Source organism: Heterodontus francisci, chromosome 7, assembly GCF_036365525.1.
Source record: "Heterodontus francisci isolate sHetFra1 chromosome 7, sHetFra1.hap1, whole genome shotgun sequence".
NCBI lineage: Eukaryota > Metazoa > Chordata > Chondrichthyes > Heterodontiformes > Heterodontidae > Heterodontus > Heterodontus francisci.
In genome coordinates, this window is record NC_090377.1 from 11,360,374 (window position 1) to 11,381,096 (window position 20,723).

Here is a 20,723-nt window from a genome sequence, read left to right on the forward strand (position 1 = left end):
ACCTTTCATGACCACAGGACATCCTAAAAAAAACTTACAGCCAATGAAGTTTTTTTTCCCGAATGTTGTCACTGTTGTAGGAAACACCGATTTGCGCACAGCAAGCTCCCACAAACAGCAACGAAATAATGACGAGATCATTTTTTTTTAAGTGATGTTGGTTGAGTGATAAATATTGGCCCAGGACACTGAGGAGAACTCCCCTGCTCTTCTTCAAAATTGTGGCTGTGGGATCTTTCGGTTTTAACATCTCATCTGAAAGACATCACCTCCGACAGTGTAGCACTCCCTCAGTACTGCACTGGGAGTGTCAGCCTGGATTATAGGGCTGAAGTCTCTGGAGCCGCAAGCTTCAGAGTTAGAGAGAAAAGTGCAATCCACTGAGCCATGGCGATGCAATAAAAGCCCAACACATGAGCCTTGGGTTAAGCCAGCATTGGGCATTTCTGTGGGTGGCACAGGAGGTTAGTAGCGCCAATGCCCGGCACTGTTAGCATCTCCTGCTCCCTAACCGCACCCACCCCACTCCCCCCCAGTCTCACATGGTTTGATTGGGCAGCTACACCTTTCTGAATATTAATTTCACTCCCCTCCCCCCACCCCCCATCGTTTACGCAGGTTTTCGTTGAGCTGAACGAGCTGGTGGTAGGCAAGAACAATGAAATGACATGGCATGAGACTGCTCGCTGGATCAAGTTTGAGGAAGATGTGGAATCAGAGACGGACAAGTGGGGAAAACCGCACGTGGCATCCCTCGCATTCCGCAGCCTCTTGGAGCTGAGGAAGACCATTGCACATGGTGAGTATCCTTACAAAGTGCATGTTCTGACTTGCCCACGTTCTTGCAGAAAGGCTGTAATTGTACTAGAGAGGGTACCGAGGAGATTTACAAGGATGTTGCCAGGACTGGAAAAATGCAGCTCTGAAGAAAGATTGGATAGGCTGAGGTAGTTCTCCTTGGAACAGAGAAGGCTGAGGGGAGATCTGATTGAGATGTACAAAATTCTGAGGGGCCTGGATAGAGTGGAGGTGAAGGATCTATTCACCTTAGCAGAGAGGTCAGTGATGAGGGGACATAGATTTAAAGTGATTGGTAGAAAAATTAGAGGGGAGATGATGAAAAACCTTTTCACCCAGAGGGTGGTGGGGGTCTGGAACTCACTGCCTGAAAGGGTAGTTGAGGCAGAGACCCTCAACTCACTTAAAAGGAGTCTGGATATGCACCTCAAGTGCTGTAATCTGCAGGACTACAGACCAAATGCTGGAAGGTGGGATTAGAATAGGTGGATCATTTTTTGGCCGGCACAGACATGATGGGCCAAGTGGACTCTTTCCGTGCCTTAAAATTTCTATGATTTTACTCTTCCTGTTTGATTCTAAGCTCAGAACACAGCAACAGGAGGAGGCCATTCAGCCCCTCAAGCCTGCTCCGCCATCTATTAGATCATGGCTGATCTATACCTTATCTCCAACTATCTGTCTTGGTTTGTAACCCTTAATACTGTTACCTAACAAAGTCCTATCAATCTCTGTTTTGAAATTTTCAGTTGACCCCCAACCTCAGCAGCTTTTCTAGGGGAGAGAGTTCCAGATTTCCACTCCCCTTTGTGTGAAAAAGTGCTTCCTGACGTCACCCCTGAACGGCCTGGCTCTAATTTTAAGGATTTTCCCCCTCGTACCCGACTCCCCCTACCAGAGGAAATAGTTTCTCTCGATCTACCCGATCAACTTTTAATCATCTTAAACATCTCGATTAGATCACCGCTTAATCTTCTAAACTCGAGGGAATACAAACCCAATGCAACCTGGCCTCATAATTTAACCCTTTTATCTCCGGCTGGTCCAAAGAAAGCTTCCAGCTGAATGCATTATCAGCTAAGCATCTTTGTCTGGTAACTTCTAATTCCCACTGAACATTGAAGAGTTAACCCTTTCCTTGCCAGTACAAACAGACCCTCGGGTCTCCCTAGGGATTCTGACCTGCAAAGTCAGCGGGGAGCAAGAGAAGAACATAAGAAATAGGAGCAGGAGGAAGCCACTCGGCCCTTTGAGCCTGCTCCACCATTCAGTAAGACCATGGCTGATCGTCTACATCAAATTCACCTTCCTGCCCTATCCCCGTATCCCTTACTTCCCTTTGAATCCAAAAATCTATTGATCTCTGTCTTGAATATACTCAACAAATGAGCATCCACAGCTCTCTGGGATAGAGAATTCCCAAAGATTTGCAAGCCTCTAAGTAAAGAAATTTCTCCTCATCTCAGTCCTAAATGGCCGACCCCTTTATCCTGAGTTTATGACCCTTAGTTCTAAACTCTTCAGCCAGGGGGAAACGCAAGAGGCCGGAACTTGAAAGGGAAGGAATTGGAAACCCATTGATCCCTGGGTCCTGCTCCTGGTTACTGTGTTGAGTGTGGAGATCCTGTTGCCTCTATGGGTGGAAATTATGAAATGGTTATCTAAAGCTCTGACTAGCATCTATTTAGAGAACCGAACCCAGTCTGGGCACCATATCTCAGGAAGGTTATATTGGCCTTGGAGAGGGTGCAGTGCAGATTCAACAGAATAATCCCGGGGCTAAAAGCATTAAATTATGAGGGCAGGTTACATAGACTGGGCTGGTATTCCCTTGAGTATAGAGCTTATCTAATTAAAGGAGTCGATAGGGTAGATCGAGAGAAACTATTTCCTCTGGTGGGATGTCCAGAACAAGGGGGCAAAGCCTTAAAATTAGAGCCAGGCTGTTCAGGGGTGATGACAGGAAGCACTTCTTCACACCAAGGGGAGTGGAAATCTGGAACTCCCTCCCCAAAAAGGTTGTTGAGGCTGGGGGCCAATTGTAAATCTCAAAACTGAGATTGGTAGATTTATGTTGGGTAAGGGGATTAAGGATCACAGAGCCCAGGTGGATAAATGGAGCTAAGATGCAGGTCGACCATGATCTAAGTGAATGGGGAAGTAGGCTGAAGGGGCCAAATGGCCTCCTGCCTGTTCTTGTGTTTCTATATCATTCCCCCGATCCCCCCCAACAATTTTCTCAGTCCTTTCTGAATGGGCTGGCAACTGTGTGGGTGATGGGGTGTGGCATTAAACCCAAGTACAGTTTTAACCCACATAGCCTTTCCATCAGGGATTGAGAGCTAACATTCAGGAGCAGCACCTGCTCTGTCCATCCCTACGCAGAGGAACAACAGCCAAATAGAACGCCTGTCACGAGGCTAACTCATTCAGTACGGTACGGCGATTAAACGCGAGGCCTGTGTGGTCTGTACATGCAGTTTACTCACCAACTGAGCCATCTATCTGTGACCCTTCACGGATGTGCTTTGTGTTATACAACTGCACTGTCCTCACACCACACCCCTGACCCCACTTGGCTTAACCGGGTGTCTGTGGGCCCCACCTTTTCATGGGTTTTCTACCCAGTGCCTGATGGAACATGGTGCTCAGAAAGGGCAAGGGGTCAGGAAAGGAGGCAGTGGAGGGACAGGGAATGGGGAATTGGGAGATGGGGTGGGGTGGGAGGAAATATCGACTAGAAAAGAGTGAGGCCGGGAGGTGCATTCAAGTGGGAGAGAGCAGCCGGAGGTTCTTCAATGAGTGGCTTGAGGGAAAGCGGCGGAGGTGGAGAGATTGGAGGGGTAAAAGGGGCAAGAAGAACCATGGGAATAGGAATAGGCGGGGGGGGGGGGGTGGTCAGGGGTCGTAAATGGGGTGAGAGGGGTCGTGGGTCAGGGGGAATGTAAATGGGGGTCAGGAGGGCTTCTACCTACCTCGAGATGGGAAGTGCTACTAAAGGCAATGTGTATATCTCCTGCAGGGGCTGTGTTGCTGGATCTGGAGCAGAAGACATTACCTGGAATTGCCCAGCTTGTCGTGGAAACCATGGTGATCACTGACCAAATCAAAGCTGAAGACAGGGCCAATGTACTGAGAGCCCTTCTAGTCAAACACAGGTATCCTCGACCCATCGCGGGGTGGGGGGGGGGGGCGTCTATCGGGGTCCCAGTGCACAGAGTTAGGGGTACCGGGCGAGTGAGTTGCAGGCTGGAATTTAATTGAGGGCTTCGGGTGGTTTATATAAAGAATGACAGATACCCAGGAGTGAGTTATGGGCTGGAATCTAATCAAGGGGGTGGTGTGCTTTATGTATATTTACTTATCCCTGAACCAACATTGCGAAAAAAGATTATCTGGTCATTATCACATTGCTGTTGGTGGGATCTTGCTGTGTGCAAATTGGCTGCTGCATTTCCTACATTATTGTGCAGGAATTGTGAGAGTATTGTGTCCAATTCTGGTCACCACACTTTAGGAAGGATGTCAGGGCCTTGGAGAGGGTGCGGAGGAGATTCACTGGAATGGTTCCAGGGATGAGGGAGTTCAGTTAATGTGGAGAGACTGGAGAAGCTGGGATTGTTCTCCTTAGAGCAGAGAAGGTTAAGGGGAAATTTAATGGAGGCATTCAAAATCATGAAGGGTTTTGATAGAGTAAATAAGGAGAAATTGTTTCCAGTGGCAGGAGGGTCAGTGACCGGAGGACACAGATTTAAGGAAATGGCAAAAATCCAGAGGGGAGATGAGGAGAATGTTTTCTTACACAGTCAGTTGTTGTGATCTGGAAGCAGATTCAATAATAACTTTCAAAAGTGAATTGGATAAATATCTGAAAAGGTAGTTTACAGGGTTATAAGCAAAGACTTGCATTTATATAGCGCCTTTCACATCCTCGGGGTGTCCCAAAGTGCTTCATCGCCAATGAAGTACTTTTTGAGGTCTAGTCACTGTTGTAATGTAGGAAACACAGCAACTAATTTGCACACAGCAAGATCCCACAAACAGCAATGTGATAATGACCAGATGATTTGTTTTATTGATATTGATTGAGGGATAAATATTGGTCCAGGATGCCAGGGAGTTCTCCCCTTACTCCTTCTCAACTTTGAAATAATGGCCATGGACCTTCTCGTCAACCTGAGGGGGAGATGGAGCCTCATCCAAAAGACAACATCTCTGACAGTGCAGCACTCCCTCGGGAGTGTCAACATGGAACAGGTGCTCAAGTCTCCGGAGTGGGACTTGAACCCATAACCTTCTGACTCTGAGGCAAGAGAGCTAGCCACTGAACCATGGCTGACTCATATGTAGAAAGACCTGGGGAGGGAGAGTGTGACTAATTATTTAACTCTGTCATGGACCGATTGGTAATGTTACCGAATTAGTGTCCCTCATCACTGGTACCATTCTGATAAATCTCTCTCAGACGGTTGACTTTGTGCTAAGCTGCACTGGGAGCAGTCAGATTAAGCTGCCGCATTATCTTGCAGCCACCCTAACGATGAAAAGGAAGGGATCTTTTTCCCTCGGAATGTCTCGGGCTCAGCCAAAACCTCCGCCTTGACCGTTCACAGTCTTCACCAGGAGCACAAGATGGTGAAAGACTCCTTCATCACCGTGCCCCTAATGGGGGAGGATAGCATCGAGGTGCAAGACCCCAAGAAGAAAGAGCCTGAACCTCAGGTGGGATGAGCTCTCGTGAGAGTGTCGACAATATTCGTCAGAGACAGTGGACAGGGGAGAGTTGTCGAGGAGGGAGGGAGACAAGGCGCCTATATCGTGACCTCTCCTGACCTCCACTTTCTGACAAAGCCGTTGAGGCCGGGAGTCAATTATATTGAAATACTGAGCTTGATAGATCTTTCTTGTGTAAGGGATACAGAACCCAAGGTTGGTAGACATAGTTAATAGAGTTAAGAAACAGGTCATTCATCAGTTGACTGAATGGCAGAGCAGGCTGACTTACCTATTCCTCTTCTGTTTCCCACCTGCACCCATCGGGGGAGGGGGGCATCTATAGGGGGTCCCAATCCACAGAGTAAGGGGTACCAAGTGGAGTGAGTTACAGGCTGGAATTTAATCAGGGGGTTTTGGGTGGTTTATGGAACAAGTTGTAACCATTGCCGGGACCAGGCATAAGCCTTTGATTGGGTTCCTGGAGTGTTCCTGGGCAGCAAGTGATGCTCAACACGGGGATGAGAAAGATCAGGAAATTACACTGGGCTGAACAGGGACACTCCTTCCCTGTCGCTGTGGCTCAGTTGGTGAATGTGCAGCCTGTGTATGAAACTGAGAGATGGTAACTCAGGAACAAGGCGGGTTCACCCTGTGCTGGTCTGGGGCCCTGGGCAAGATAGCTCCTTAGCACTGTCAGGTGACCAACTCCAGACTTGGTGCTTGATGCGGAAGGACATTGATAGCTTTTTCTTTGAGACACTCCCTGCTCTACAGTGTTAGCTTTGTTTAGAGACAATCCCTGCTCTACAGTGTTGGGTTTGTTTAGAGACACTTCCTGATATAGAGTGTTGTGTTTGTTTAGAGACACTCCCTGCTGTACAGTGTTAGCTTTATTTAGAGACACTCCCTGCTCCGCAGTGTTGGGTTTGTTTAGAGACACTCCCTGATATAGAGTGTTGTGTTCGTTTAGAGACACTCCCTGCTGTACAGCGTTAGCTTTACTTAGAGACACTCCCTGCTCCGCAGTGTTGGGTTTGTTTAGAGACACTCCCTGATATAGGGTGTTGTGTTCGTTTAGAGACACTCCCTGCTGTACAGCGTTAGCTTTATTTAGAGATACTCCCTGCTCCGCAGTGTTGGGTTTGTTTAGAGACACTCCCTGATATAGAGTGTTGTGTTCGTTTAGAGACACTCCCTGCTGTACAGCGTTAGCTTTATTTAGAGATACTCCCTGCTCCGCAGTGTTGGGTTTGTTTAGAGACTGTTACGACCCGGTGAGAAAGGTGTCTAGGGTTCCCTCTCAGCCTTCACCTGGTCTTACCGTAACAGGGTTTAATTTTAAACACAGTGTTTTTAGCTCCCTCTTGATGAATCCTTGTTCCAATTATAAGGCAAAGAAACCAGCACAAACAGGTTTTCTTAGGTTTAAGGATGAAAAGTTGAAATTTATTAAACTTAAACTCTAATTTGGTTAATGCCTACGGATACACGATGCGCTCACGCTAGCATGCATATACGATACACACATGCAAATAGAGACAGAAAGGAGCAGAAGAAAAATGAAGTAGAAAAATTTGAGGCAATATCTGAAGAGTTTTTGTTACGGTTCTTCGCGCTCACTGTAGAATCCTTGATTGTAGGTAGATCTTGCTTTTCGTTGGGGCCCAGTATTCTTCTTAAACCTTGTTCGCTGTAGGAGACTTTTCTCTCTTGGGATTCATGCGTCTTCAGCAGATTCAGAGGCTTGGGAGAAAGAGATGGGAGCAGACAGGAGAGATCTTCTCAGTCCAGGAGCAAACAGACACTCTCAGTTCAAACTCTCTGTGGCCAGTTCAAAAGAAAACCCTGGAATAGCCAGTTAGTCACGTGACCAGCTGATCTAACCAGTCCTGGCCCTTGTGGATTGTATCTTCCTTACCTTTGATGTTCTGTTAATATGTAAATGGTTTTTTCCAGCCACAGCTGATCTTTTTAACAAGTCATTTCCTCACTCCAACCACAGTTAAAAATCAATGTTCGTGACAAAATTGATGTGCCTCATTCTTTGCAGGTGGTCCTAGCATAACAAGACACTCCCTGCTCTCCAGTGTTTGGTTTGTTCAGAGACACTCCCTGATTTAGAGTATCAGGCTTATTTAGAGACACTCCCTGCTGTACAGTGTTGGGTTTCTTTTAGAGACACTCCCTGCGGTACAGGTGGGTTTGAGCTGGGGTTTTCCAATACTTTAGGAAGGATGTTAAGGCCTCGGAAAGGGTGAGGAGGAGATTTACTAGAATGGTACCAGGAATGAGGGAGTTCAGTTATTTGGAGAGACTGGAGAAGCTAGGATTGTTCTCCTTAGAGCAGAGAAGGTTAAGGGGAAATTTAATGGAGGGGTTCAAAATCATGAAGGATTTTGACAGAGTAAATAAGGAGAAACTGTTTCCACTGTTAGGAGGGCCGGTAACCTGAGAAAATAGATTTAAGGTAGTTGGTTAAAAAAAACGGAGGTGACTTAAGGAGACACTTTCTTACACAGCGAGTTGTTGTGATCTGGAACACGCTGCCTGAAAGGGCGGTGGAAGCAGATTTAATAGTAACTTTCAAAAGGGAATTGGATAAATAGTTGAAGAGGAAAAATTTGCAGGGCTGTGGGGAAAGGGCAGAGCAGAGTGGGACTAATTGGATGGCTCTTTCAAAGAGCTAGCCCAGGCACGATGAGCCGAATGTACAGTAGGGATAAAGGACACAGACCCAAATCCTCCACTTCCCTCAAATCTCTTTTTCTTTTCAGAAACGGTTAAAACATTCAAACATCCATCACAGTGAGAGGCATAAAAGGAAATCGGAACTGAGGCTCATGGAGCAGATCCCAGATAATGCAGAGGCTACTGTGGTCCTCATCGGTATGTTACACTCTGGCCAACGCAGAAATAATCAACAGTTTAAATCAAGTCCACATAGTATACAACAAGAAACCTGTTTCATTTCTAATAAACGTTGTGACTCAGATTAAGTGATGGGTGTTGGTGCCCCAAACACTGCCAACACTCCCAGGGCAGGTACAGCACAGGGGTTAGATACAGAGTAAAGCTCCCTCTACACTGTCCCCATCACCCGGTTTTCTCCGGGTGCTCCGGTTTCCTCACACAAGCCAAAAGACTTGCAGGTTGATAGGTAAATTGGCCATTATAAATTGTCACTAGTATAGGTAGGTGGTAGGGAAATATAGGGACAGGTGGGGATGTTTGGTAGGAATATGGGATTAGTGTAGGATTAGTATAAATGGGTGGTTGATGGTCGGCACAGACTCGGTGGGCCGAAGGGCCTGTTTCAGTGCTGTATCTCTAATCTAATCTAATCTAACACTCCCAGGGTAGGTACAGCACGGGGGTTGGATACAGAGTAAAGTTCCCTCTACACTGTCCCCATCAAACACTCCCAGGACAGGTACAGCACAGGGTTAGATACAGAGTAAAGCTTCCTCTACACTGTCCCCATCAAACACTCCCAGGACAGGTACAGCACAGGGTTAGATACAGAGTAAAGCTTCCTCTACACTGTCCCCATCAAACACTCCCAGGACAGGTACAGCACAGGGTTAGATACAGAGTAAAGCTTCCTCTACACTGTCCCCATCAAACACTCCCAGGACAGGTACAGCACAGGGTTAGATACAGAGTAAAGCTCCCTCTACACTGTCCCCATCAAACACTCCCAGGACAGGTACAGCACAGGGTTAGATACAGAGTAAAGCTCCCTCTACACTGTCCCCATCAAACACTCCCAGGGCAGATACAGCACAGGGTTAGATACAGAGTAAAGCTTCCTCTACACTGTCCCCATCAAACACTCCCAGGACAGGTACAGCACAGGGTTAGATACAGAGTAAAGCTTCCTCTACACTGTCCCCATCAAACACTCCCAGGACAGGTACAGCACAGGGTTAGATACAGAGTAAAGCTTCCTCTACACTGTCCCCATCAAACACTCCCAGGACAGGTACAGCACGGTGTTCGATAAAAATCTAGTGTTATGGGCCAAATGGACTCCTCCTGTGTTGTTTGATTCTAAGAGACAATTTTAATGTGTTTCTAGAGGGAGAAGGGATTGAGGGATGTAATGGTTACAACAACAACTTATATTTATATAGCACCTTTAACATAATAACGTGTGCCAAGGTGCTTCACAAGAGCATTATAAAACAAAATTACACATCAAGCCACATCAGGCGATATTGGGGCAGATGATCAAAAGCTTGGTCAAAGAGGTAGGTCTTAAGGAGTGTCTTACAGGAAGAAAGCAAGATAGAGAGACAGAGAGGTTTAGGGAGGGAATTCCAGAGCTCAGGGCCCAGGCAGCTGAAGGTTAGGCCGCCAATGGCGGAGCAATTAAAATCGGGGTGGCCAGGATTAGAGGAGTGCAGTGTCTTGGGAGGTTGTGGGGATTGAGGAGATTACAGAGATAGGGAGGGGCGAGGCCAGGAGGGATTTGAAAATGATGGTGAGAATTTTAAAATTGAAGTGTTGCTTAATTGGCAGCCAATGTAGGTCAGTGAGCACAGTGGGTAATGGGTGAATGGGGAGTAAGTGCGAGTTAGGACATGGGCAGCAGAATTTTGGATGACCTTAGGTTTATGGAGCGTAGAATGTGAGAGACCAGCCAGGAGAGTGCTGGAATAATCAAGTCTAGAGGTAACTAAGGCATGAATGAGGGTTTTAGCAACAGACGAGCTGACGCAGGGGTGGAGTTGTGTGACATTACGGAGGTGGAAATAGGTGGTTTTAGTGATGGCACGGATGTGTTTAATTGGTTAGATAGCATTGAAGTGCCAAAAAGGGACCAATTTGTTTTGAGGCCTCATGAGGTTTCCATGTTCCTAAAAATTCTTGTAATTGTTTCTTTTCTAATATTTTTAGGGACTCTTGCCTTCCTGGAACAACCCACCATGGCTTTTGTGCGTCTCAGTGAAGCAGTCTTCCTTGAATCTGTCTTGGAGGTCACAGTGCCTGTGCGATTCATCTTTATCTTGTTTGGGCCAATGCAATCCAGCATGGATTACCATGAGATTGGACGTAGCATCTCCACACTGATGTCAGACAAGGTAAGACTCTCAATAAGGGTCAAGGGATGACGTGATCAAAGTTTTCAAGTTGGGGAGTCTAGGACGAGGAGACAGAGTCGAACAATTAGAGCCAGACCTTTCAGGAGTGAAATTAGGAAACACTTCTTCACACAAAGGGTGGTCGAAGTTTGGAACTCTTGCCCACGAACAGCAATTGATGCCGGATCAATTGTTAGTTTTAGCGCTGAGATTGATGGATTTTGGTTAACCAAAGGTATGAAGGGATATGGGGCAAAGGCAGGTAAATGGAGTTAGATCACAGATCAGCCAAGATCTCATTGAATGGAGGAACAGACTCGAGGGGCTGAATAGGCCTACTCCTGTTCCTATTTTTCAAAGTTCCTATACGTGCATTGAAGTAGCACGTCCAATGTAGTAAAATGTCCTCCAGTGCTTCACAGCACCGATTTTCAAACAAAATTTGACACTGAGCCACTGAAGGAGATACGAAGAGAGATGAGGTAGGTTTACAGGAGTAAAGAGAGGTGGAGAGGCGGAGAGGTTTAGGGAGGGAATTCCAAATCTTAGGACCCAGACAGCTGAAGGCACGGCCGCAAATAGTGGAGCGATTAAAATTGGGGATGCGGAGGAGGCCAGGATTGGAGGAGTGCAGAGATCTCGAAGGATTGAAGGGCTGGAGTAGATTACAGAGAGAGGAAATCAGTAGAGTATAAGAAAAACAGAGGAGACATAAAGGACTGGGAGGATTGTTAACATTGCTGAATGTTTTCCGTAGGATTTCCATGAGGCAGCGTATCAAGCCGATGATCGACTGGACCTCTTAAATGCCATCAATGAGTTCCTGGACTGCAGCATTGTTATTCCACCATTGGAACTGGAAGGCAAGGACCTACTGAGATCTGTTACTGCGTTTCAAAAGGAGATGCTGAGAAAAAGAAAACTCAGAGAGCAAAGAAGATCATTGATGAAGGAGGAAACCATATTGGAGGCTAAAGGTGAGATATAGCTGAGCTAGCCACAGATATGTAATCATCTGACCCACTGAACAGAACAGCATAGATACAGAGTAAAGCTCCCTCTACACAGTCCCCATCAAACACTAAAAAAAAGAGAGAAGGAAAAGAGAAAAAAAAAGAATAAAAGAAAAAGGAAAACAGGGTTAGATACAGAGTAAAGCTCCCTCTACACTGTCCCCATCAAACACTCCCAGGACAGATACAGCACGGGGTTAGATACAGAGTAAAGCTCCCTCTACACTGTCCCCGTCAAACACTCCCAGGGCAGGGACAGCACGGGGTTAGATACAGAGTAAAGCTCCCTCTACACTGTCCCCATCAAACACTCCCAGGGCAGGGACAGCACGGGGTTAGATACAGAGTAAAGCTCCCTCTACACTGCCTCTGATGACATGGAGGTCTCTGAGCCTCTGCGCCCAACTGGGAAAAAGAGGAGAAGGCACCCCTTCACAGAGGTAACACAGGGCCCTGAGGTGCAGGGCCCATCTGTTGGAGGGGAGCTGTCTCCTGGTTCAGGTCCCAAGATTTCCCCTACCACCACCATCATCAAGGCTGCAAAGTCTGGGCAGGAGCTCCCTACCCCTCGGGATAGAGGGGAGGGGGAGGTTCCTGTACCTGAGGCCCCTCCTGAAGGAGGAAGTGGAGCCCTGCTTGTGGTGGGGAAGCCTGGGGATGCCTTCCATTCTGTCACTGACACTGGGTCGGGTGCCCTGAGTGGAGGGGAGGGCGAGGCCCCAAAGGGTCGGCCCTCCCAGCCAAAATCCACCACCAATCAGGAGATACCCGAACCGGTTATAATTGAAAATTTTGCACCAACTGCTGGGCCTGTGGGTGCTGGCAGGGCAGGAGATGGCCTCCTCTCTCCACCTCCGGTCCCAGCTCCGGCTGGATTTCCGGACTTGGGCACTTCCATCTCCCCTGGATCGCTCATTGGCTTGGGGATGGAGGGGGAGGGGGGGGTCCTGAACCGCTGGTACCCACAGGCTCCAGTTCCATTCTAGAACCCAGAGAGGACTCCTCCGCCATCGATTCTGGGGGTGGGATTGTGACGGAGGCGGGACCAGCTGGCGCGGCCGGGACATTCGCCCCACAGTGTGTGGTGGGTGTGTCGGCTGCTGGCGGTGACGACCCGGAGGAGGATGGGGACTCGGTGTGGGGCACGGAGGACGATCTTGATTCCATCGCCAGTGCGGTGGTGGAGTCCCTCGTGCCTCCCACCGAGTCTCCTCTCATCCCCATGGCGGAACTCCGGGATTTCCTCGCGGTTTGTAGGGGTTGCCGCGATAAAGTTCAGCTGGCCCTCGGCCGTCGGTCGAGTCTGGCGCTGATCATCCAGTCCGTCCGTGCCACCCGCAAGAATGCGGGCAAGAGCGCGGGCGTGAAACTGGTTGACAGGCGCTGATTTAATGTGTTCCTCAATGGGTTGCTGGGGGAGTGGAAGGCCAGGTGCACTTCCACTCCCTCCTCACAGTGAGCTGTTGGTGACGGGTTTTAGGTACCTTTGACATGAAGATAACCGTAGCCAGCCTCAACGGCAGCAGGGGGTCTCACCGCAGATTTCACAATCTCTCAGTCCTCAGGGAAGGGAAATACGTGGTGAGCTTTCTGCAGGAAACCCACACCGTTCCAGGAGACGAAGCCACCTGGCTCCTGGAGTGGCAGGGTGGGGTCTACATGAGTCACTTCACCCCTATTTCTAGTGGGGTGGCGATCTTGACCCCGACCTTTCAGCCGGAGATCTTGGAGGTCAAGGAGCTAGTGCCGGGCCACTTGCTCCACCTCGCCGTTAGCCTGGATAGCGTGCCGCTCCACTTTGTGAACGTGTACTTGCCCAGGCCCGGCGCGTTGCAAGCGCGCTTCTTTGAAGATGTGTCCGCTCTCTTGAGCTCCATCGATAGCGGCGAGTGCATCATCCTCGGGGGGGATTTTAACTGTACCCTCTAGGTGGGGAATCGCTCCGGGCCCCAGCACGGCCAAGCATTGGTGGAGAGGTTGAGGGGACTGATCAGCTCCCTCAACTTGGTGAACGTCTGGTGGAATCTCCATCCCGACTCCAGTGCCTTCACTTGGAGGTCTGGAGGAGGAGAGTCCCGAATCGACCGCCTCTACTTTTCGCAGGCGTACGTCTCCCGCGTCTCGGCGGCCTCCATGCGGCTGGTGCCGTGTTCGGGCCACCGCCTGGTGTGGGCGGAGTTCACTCCGCTCCGCACACGGGCGGGGTCCGCGTACTGGCACTTTAACAACCGGCTGCTGGAAGACGAACGGTTCCAGGACTCGTTCCGTTGATTCTGGACTGACTGGAGAAGGAAGCGAGGGGAGGGGTTCCCCTCCTTGAGGCTATGGTGGGATGTGGGCAAGACTCACATCCATATCTTCTGTCAGGAGTGCGCGAAGGGGTCGACCAAGAGGCGGGAAGCCAAGATCGGGTGCCTTGAGAGGGAGGTGCTCGACTTGGAGTCCCGCCTCGGTCATGCCGTCGTGGACCCGGCCCTGTGGCAGGCGTACAAAGAGAAGAAGGGCGCGCTGAGGCACCTGCAGCTCATAGGGTCCCGAGGCGCGTACGTGAGGTCGCGGATCCAGATCCTGGAAGATTTGGACCGCGCCTCACCCTTCTTCTACTCGCTGGAAAAATGGCGGGAGGTCCGTAAGCAGCTCGTTGAGCTGCTGGCCGACGACAGATCCTCCATCACGGATCTGGAGGAAATGCGCCTCCTGGTCCGTACTCATTACAGTGCGTTGTTCTCCCTGGATCCGTCCAGCGAGGACATGCGCAGAGTTTTGTGGGAGGACCTGCCGCAGGTCAGCCCGGAGGGCGCCGAAGGATTGGAAGCTTCGCTCACGTTGACGGGCTGACCGTCCCCTTCTGGGATGTCTTGGGGGACGATTACGCACGGGTCCTAGGGGAAAGCCTGGCGACTGGGGAGATGCCCCTCTCGTGGCGCAGGGCGTCCTGCTGCCAAAGAGGGGTGATCTCTGCCTGCTTAAAAACTGGCGTCCGGTCTCCCTCCTCAGCACGGATTATACGATCTTTGCCCGGGCTATGTCTACCCGCCTGGGCTCCGTGCTGGCCCACATGATCCACCCCGACCAGTCCTACACGGTCCCGGGAAGGTCCATCCAGGACAACATCCACCTGGTCCGGGACCTGATCCATCTTTCCCAGAGGACTGGTCAGTCGGTCACCTTACTCTCCCTCGATCAGGAGAAGGCGTTCGACAGGGTGGATCACGAATACCTTTTCGGGACTCATTTTGTGGCCCGGGTCCGACTTTTATACGCTGCCGCAGAGTGTCTAGTCAAGGTTAACGGGTCCTTGACAGCACCCCTTCACTTTGGGAGAGGAGAGCGTCAGGGATGCCCCATGTCCGGCCAATTGTATACCATCTGCGTGGAGCCGTTCCTGTGCCTGCTTCGCAGGAGGTTGACGAGATTGGATCTGCGCGAGCCGGCCATGCGGGATGTCCTCTCGGCTTATGCCGATGATGTGCTCCTCGCGGTCACAGATCCCGTTGACTTGCAGAGGATGCGCGACTGCCAGCAAACCTTTTCTGCCGCGTCCTCTGCGAAGATCAATTGGGAGAAATGTTCCGGTCTCCTGGTGGGTCAGTGGCGGGTGGACCCCCTGCCGGAGGAGTTGACACCTTTTGCATGGAGCACCACGCACCTCCTCTATCTGGGAGTCCACCTTAGCCCCACTGAGGAAGCCTGGCCGGCAAACTGGCAGGAGTTGGAGGCGAAAGTCACCACTCGGCTGGGGCGCTGGACAGGACTGCTTCGAGTGCTTTCCTACATAGGCCGAGCGCTGGTCATAAACCAACTGGTGGCCTCGATGCTGTGGTACCAGTCAGTCACTTTGGCCACACCCCCTGCATTCGCCACCAAGATCCAGAAGAAACTCGTCGATTTCGTCTGGGGCAAGAGGAAACACTGGGTCTCTGCCGCGGTCCTGAGTCTCCCGTTCGAGGAGGGCGGTCAGTCGCTGGTGTACGTCCGCACCCAGGCTGCGACTCTCCGCCTTCAGACCCTGCAGAAATACCTGTACGTCGAGCGTCCTCCCAGATGGTGTGTGCTGGCGACGTATTTTTCCGCCAGTGTCACTGCCTTCAAGACGACACGCAGCTCCCGGTGGAGTCCATTAGCCACGCCTCTCTAAGGGAGTTGCCTTTCTTTTACCGGGATCTATTCCGAGGTCGTCTCCAGTCAAGGCGCTCCCCCACCAGTGGAGGAGAGCACCTTGGCTGTCCGGGAGCCGGCTCCGGGGACGGACCAGCAGCAGAGGAGTCGCCGAAGCTCCCGGGACGCCCCTCACTGCGGGTGGCGAGGGGGCTTGGGAGTGCGGTGCGATCCCGGCTGAGCTGACCCCCGCTCGGCCGGAACTGCTCATCGGACTCAGGCCCTGAAACCCTCCTCGGGAGCCGGTCCCGCACAACCCGAGCCGCCTCTCGGAAATGCCTTCCGTGCCATTCCAATCGGTGCGGAGGGGTTTCCTGCACGGGCTGCTCCTGCACACTCTCCACTTCCTCGCCCTCGTCAGCCGGCCGGACACGCCTTGGCGGTTCACGTTGCCATCTGTCGGCGAGGGGAAACCCTGATGAGGTCTCTCTATGCGGGAGTCTTCCCCCTTTACATCGGGAACCTGGGGTGGAGGGTGTTGCACAGGGCAGTCCCGTGCAATAGACTTTCAAGTAGGCTCACGGACTCCCAGGCCGCCTGTACGTTCTGCGGCCTGGACGACTCCGTGTTCCATGTATATATGGAGTGTACGAGGTTGCAGCCCCTCTTTGAGTATTTGAAGGGGCTGCTCCTCAAGTTCTGGCTGCACTTCAGTCCCACGCTCCTGATCTTTGGGCACCCGGTGCGGAGGGGCGTGGGCCGGGAGGAGGATCTCCTCGTCGGTCTGCTCCTGGGCCTGGCCAAGGTGGCAATTCACAGTCCAGGTTGCGGGCCGTCGGGGGGGTCCGTCCTCCCTGATTGCCTGCCCCTCTTCCGCGGTTACGTTCACGCCCGGCTGTCCCTGGAGAAGGAGCATGCGGCGTCCGCCGGTACGCTTGAGGCCTTCTGCGATCGGTGGGCACCGCAGGGCCTGGAGTGCATTGTCGACGCCGAATGGCATTTTAATTTGAGTTTTTGGTTTATTCATCTGTTTTTAATAAAGTTATTTAATAAATATGTATATAAAGGGGGCCTGTGGAATAAAGGCCCCCTCGACATAAAATATATAATGGGCGGCACAGTGGCGCAGTGGTTAGCACCGCAGCCTCACAGCTCCAGCGACCCGGGTTCAATTCCGGGTACTGCCTGTGCGGAGTTTGCAAGTTCTCCCTGTGTCTGCGTGGGTTTTCACCGGGTGCTCCGGTTTCCTCCCACCACCAAAAGACTTGCAGGTTATTAGGTAAATTGGCCATTATAAATTGCCCCTAGTATAGGTAGGTGGTAGGAGAATATAGGGACAGGTGGGGATGTGGTAGGAATATGGGATTAGTGTGGGATTAGTATACACGGGTGGTTGATGTTCGGCACAGACTCGGTGGGCCGAAGGGCCTGTTTCAGTGCTGTATCTCTAATAAATAAATATAAAAGGGGCCTGGGGTATAAAGGCAAAAAAAAAGGGTTGGGTTAATAAAAAGGGGTTAGATACAGAGTAAAGCTCCCTCTACACTGTCCCCATTAAACACTCCCAGGACAGGTACAGCACGGGGGTTAGATACAGAGTAAAGCTCCCTCTACACTGTCCCCATTAAACACTCCCAGGACAGGTACAGCACGGGGGTTAGATACAGAGTAAAGCTCCCTCTACACTGTCCCCATTAAACACTCCCAGGACAGGTACAGCACGGGGGTTAGATACAGAGTAAAGCTCCCTCTACACTGTCCCCATTAAACACTCCCAGGACAGGTACAGCACGGGGGTTAGATACAGAGTAAAGCTCCCTCTACACTGTCCCCATCAAACACTCCCAGGACAGGTACAGCACGGGGTTAGATACAGAGTAAAGCTCCCTCTACACTGTCCCCATCAAACACTCCCAGGACAGGTACAGTACCAGTTTGAGCGACAGTTCTGCAAGGGTCAGTTTTAATTTGGGATGAGGCCTAACAGTCTTTGTGAGGAAGTGCATGTTGAAATTACTCTAAATATTCCGGCTGGTCTGAGAACATAGGGAGTAGCAACAGGAGGAAGCCATTCGGCCCCTTGAGTCTTTTCCTATTCAGTAAGATCGTGGCCGATCTTCTACTTCAACTCCGCTTTCCCGTCCAATCCCCATATCCTGTCCATCCCGAGAATTGTTTACCTGTTTAAGTTAAATAAAACTGTCTGATATTTCTAGCCTAAAGCTGACCCTGGTGGAGTATATATTCAATGATCTAGTGAACATGGCATCACAGGGAATCATGGGTGATGGAGTTCATTGGCTATAGGAACAGGAGAACGCCATTCAGCCCCTTGAGGCTGTACTGCCTCTATTAGACCACAGCTGATCTGTATCTTAACTTCATTTAGCTAGCTTTGACACTTAACCAACTGAAACCTATTCAGCTCAATCTTAACCCCCAACATCCACAGTCTTTTGGGGGAGACAGTTCCAGATTTCCACTACCCTTTGTTTGAAGTGCTTCCTGACATCACCCCTGAGTGGCCTGGTTGTAATTTTAAGGTTTTGCCCCCTTGTTCTAGACTCCCCCACCGGAGGAAATAGTTTCTCTCTATCCCTTTATTGCATTAAACACCTTGATTAGGTCACCCTTCAATGTCCTAAACTGAGACCTTGTCTGCCCTCTCTATTTAACATTGTACCCAAAAGACAGCACCTCTGGCATTGTAGCACTCCCTCAGTACTACACTGGCAGTGTTAGCCTCGCTTTTGTGCTCAAGTCTCTGGAGTGGAAATGGAACCCACAATTTTCTGACTTAGAGAAGAGAGTGAGATCTACTGAGCCACAGCGAACACTTGAGCTGTAGTGAAACGAGTGGTAGCCGTAACCCTTTCAAAGACGGGGGTGGCGAGGGGGCGCGAGGGGGCGAGGGGAATGAACCCGCAGGCTGGTGTCACCTCAGGGGGTAATTGTGAGCTCTGGGTGTGAGCTGTGCCTCAATGGGTAGCACTCCTGTCTCTGACACAGAAAGAATTTTGTGACTTCTCCTTATCAGCTCAAACACTGACTGGGAGGAGGTACTGGAAAAGCTGGCTATGCTTAGGGTAGATAAGTCACCTGGTCCAGATGGCTGTATCCCAGGTTGCCAAAGGAAGTGTCTTCACAAAGGAGGACACAAATATCACACCAGAAATGTTGGGGGAAACGGGGCTTGGCGAGAGAGAGGAACTGAAGGAAATCAGTATTAGCAGAGAAATGGTGTTGGGGAAATTGATGGGATTGAAGGCCGATAAATCCCCAGGGCCAGATGGTGTGCATCCCAGAGTACTTAAAGAAGTGGCCTAGAAACAGTGGGTGTATTGGTGGTCATCTTCCAAGATTCTATAGACTCTGGAACAGTTCCTACAGATTGGAGAGAGACAATGGCACCAGGGCTGCAACTGATGTTAGGAAGTTCTTTCTTCAAAGAAGAAGTTGAAAGGGTTTTAAGCCTATATTGCAAGAGGGAGTTGGAGTGTAACAGTAAGGAAGTCTGCTGCAATTGTACAGGGCTTTGGACAGACCACACTTGGAGTATTGTATACAGTTCTGGTCTCTTTACCTAAGGAAGGATATACTTGCCTTATAGGGGATGGAACAAAGGTTCATTCATTTAATATCTCAGCTGTTCCCCCTTCCTCCTTGCGTAAATCCCCCTTTTGGTCACTAATTGGCCCTACCCCACCTTTCACCACCTTTTTACTATTTATATCTATATGCCTATAGAAAACTTTAGGATTCCCTTTAATGCTAGCTGACATTCTCCTTTCATACTCTCCTCTTGGCTTCTCATTTGATTTTACACTTTTTCACTTCCCCTCTGAACCTTCTATATTCAGCTTGGTTCTCCATTGTATTGTCCACCTAACATCTGTCATAAGCAGACTTTTTCTTCTCTCCATTTCTATCTCTTTTGTCATCCAGGGAGCTCTTGATTTGTTTACCCTACCTTTCCCCTTCAAGAGAATACACCTTGATTCTGCCTGAACTACCTCAGCTTTGAAGGTACTGTTCAGCTACTGTTTCTCCTGCCAACCTTTGATTCCAATTTATTCAGCACAGATCCATTCTTACCCCATTGAAGTTGGCTTTCCCTCAGTTAATTATTCTTACTCCAGATTGTTCTTTGTCCTTTCCAATAGCCAACCTAATCCTTATGATAAAATGATCTCTGTCCCCTAAATATTCTCTTCTACTGACACTTGATCCACTTGACCCACCTCATTCCCAAGAACCAGGTCTAGCAGTGCCTCCTTTCTCATTGGACTAGCAACATACTGTTGTAGAAAATTTTCCTGAACACACTCTAGGAACTCTTGCCCCTCACTATCCTTTACACTTCTATTATCCCAGTCTATATTTAGATAAAGTCCCCCATTATAACTACCCTATAATTCCTGCATATCTCTGTAATTTCCTTGCAAATTTGTTCCTCCACGTCCTTCCCACTAACTGGTGGCCTATAGACAACACCGAGCAATGTAACTGCACCTTTTTTGTTCCTTAGCTCTAGCCAAATAGATTCTGTCCTCAACCCCTCTGGGACATCCTATCTCTCCAGCATTGCAATGCCCTCCTTAATCAATACCACCATCCCTCCCCCTTTTTTCCCTTTCCTATCTTTCCTGAACACCTTGTATCCAGGAATATCTAACACCCAGTCCTGCCCTTCTTTGAGCCAGGTCTCTGTTATAGCCACAACATCATATTTCCACATGAAAATCTGTGCCTGTACCTCACCATTATTAACCACACTCCGTGCATTCACATATATGCACATTAACCCTGATTTAGACTTTGTTACTTTCTCCCTTACTCTGACCCCACCTAATAACATACTATTCCTTACTCTAGTGCTACCTATCGCTCCCAGTATACTGTGCACCTTGTCTCCCAGTATTCTGTGCAATACTGAGGCATGCTATCCTACTGAAAGTGCTGTCAATAAACTGTCAGGTGGCTGTGGAAGATCCTATGGAAGCTGAATCTGGTG

At 49.8% G+C, this 20,723-nt stretch overlaps 1 protein-coding gene across 3 annotated transcripts in view; it reads left to right on the forward strand.

Moving 5' to 3' along the window:
• The window catches only part of LOC137371845 (anion exchange protein 3-like), a 562,339-nt gene that overhangs the window by 479,836 nt on the left and 61,780 nt on the right, over positions 1–20,723 (forward strand). For all 3 annotated transcript variants that reach the window (XM_068034785.1, XM_068034787.1, XM_068034786.1), the window contains 6 exons: positions 619–799; positions 3,821–3,956; positions 5,328–5,520; positions 8,289–8,400; positions 10,414–10,598; positions 11,356–11,575. In XM_068034785.1, coding sequence (XP_067890886.1) covers positions 619–799; positions 3,821–3,956; positions 5,328–5,520; positions 8,289–8,400; positions 10,414–10,598; positions 11,356–11,575 — 1,027 coding nt within the window. The remainder of the gene's footprint in view (positions 1–618; positions 800–3,820; positions 3,957–5,327; positions 5,521–8,288; positions 8,401–10,413; positions 10,599–11,355; positions 11,576–20,723) is intronic.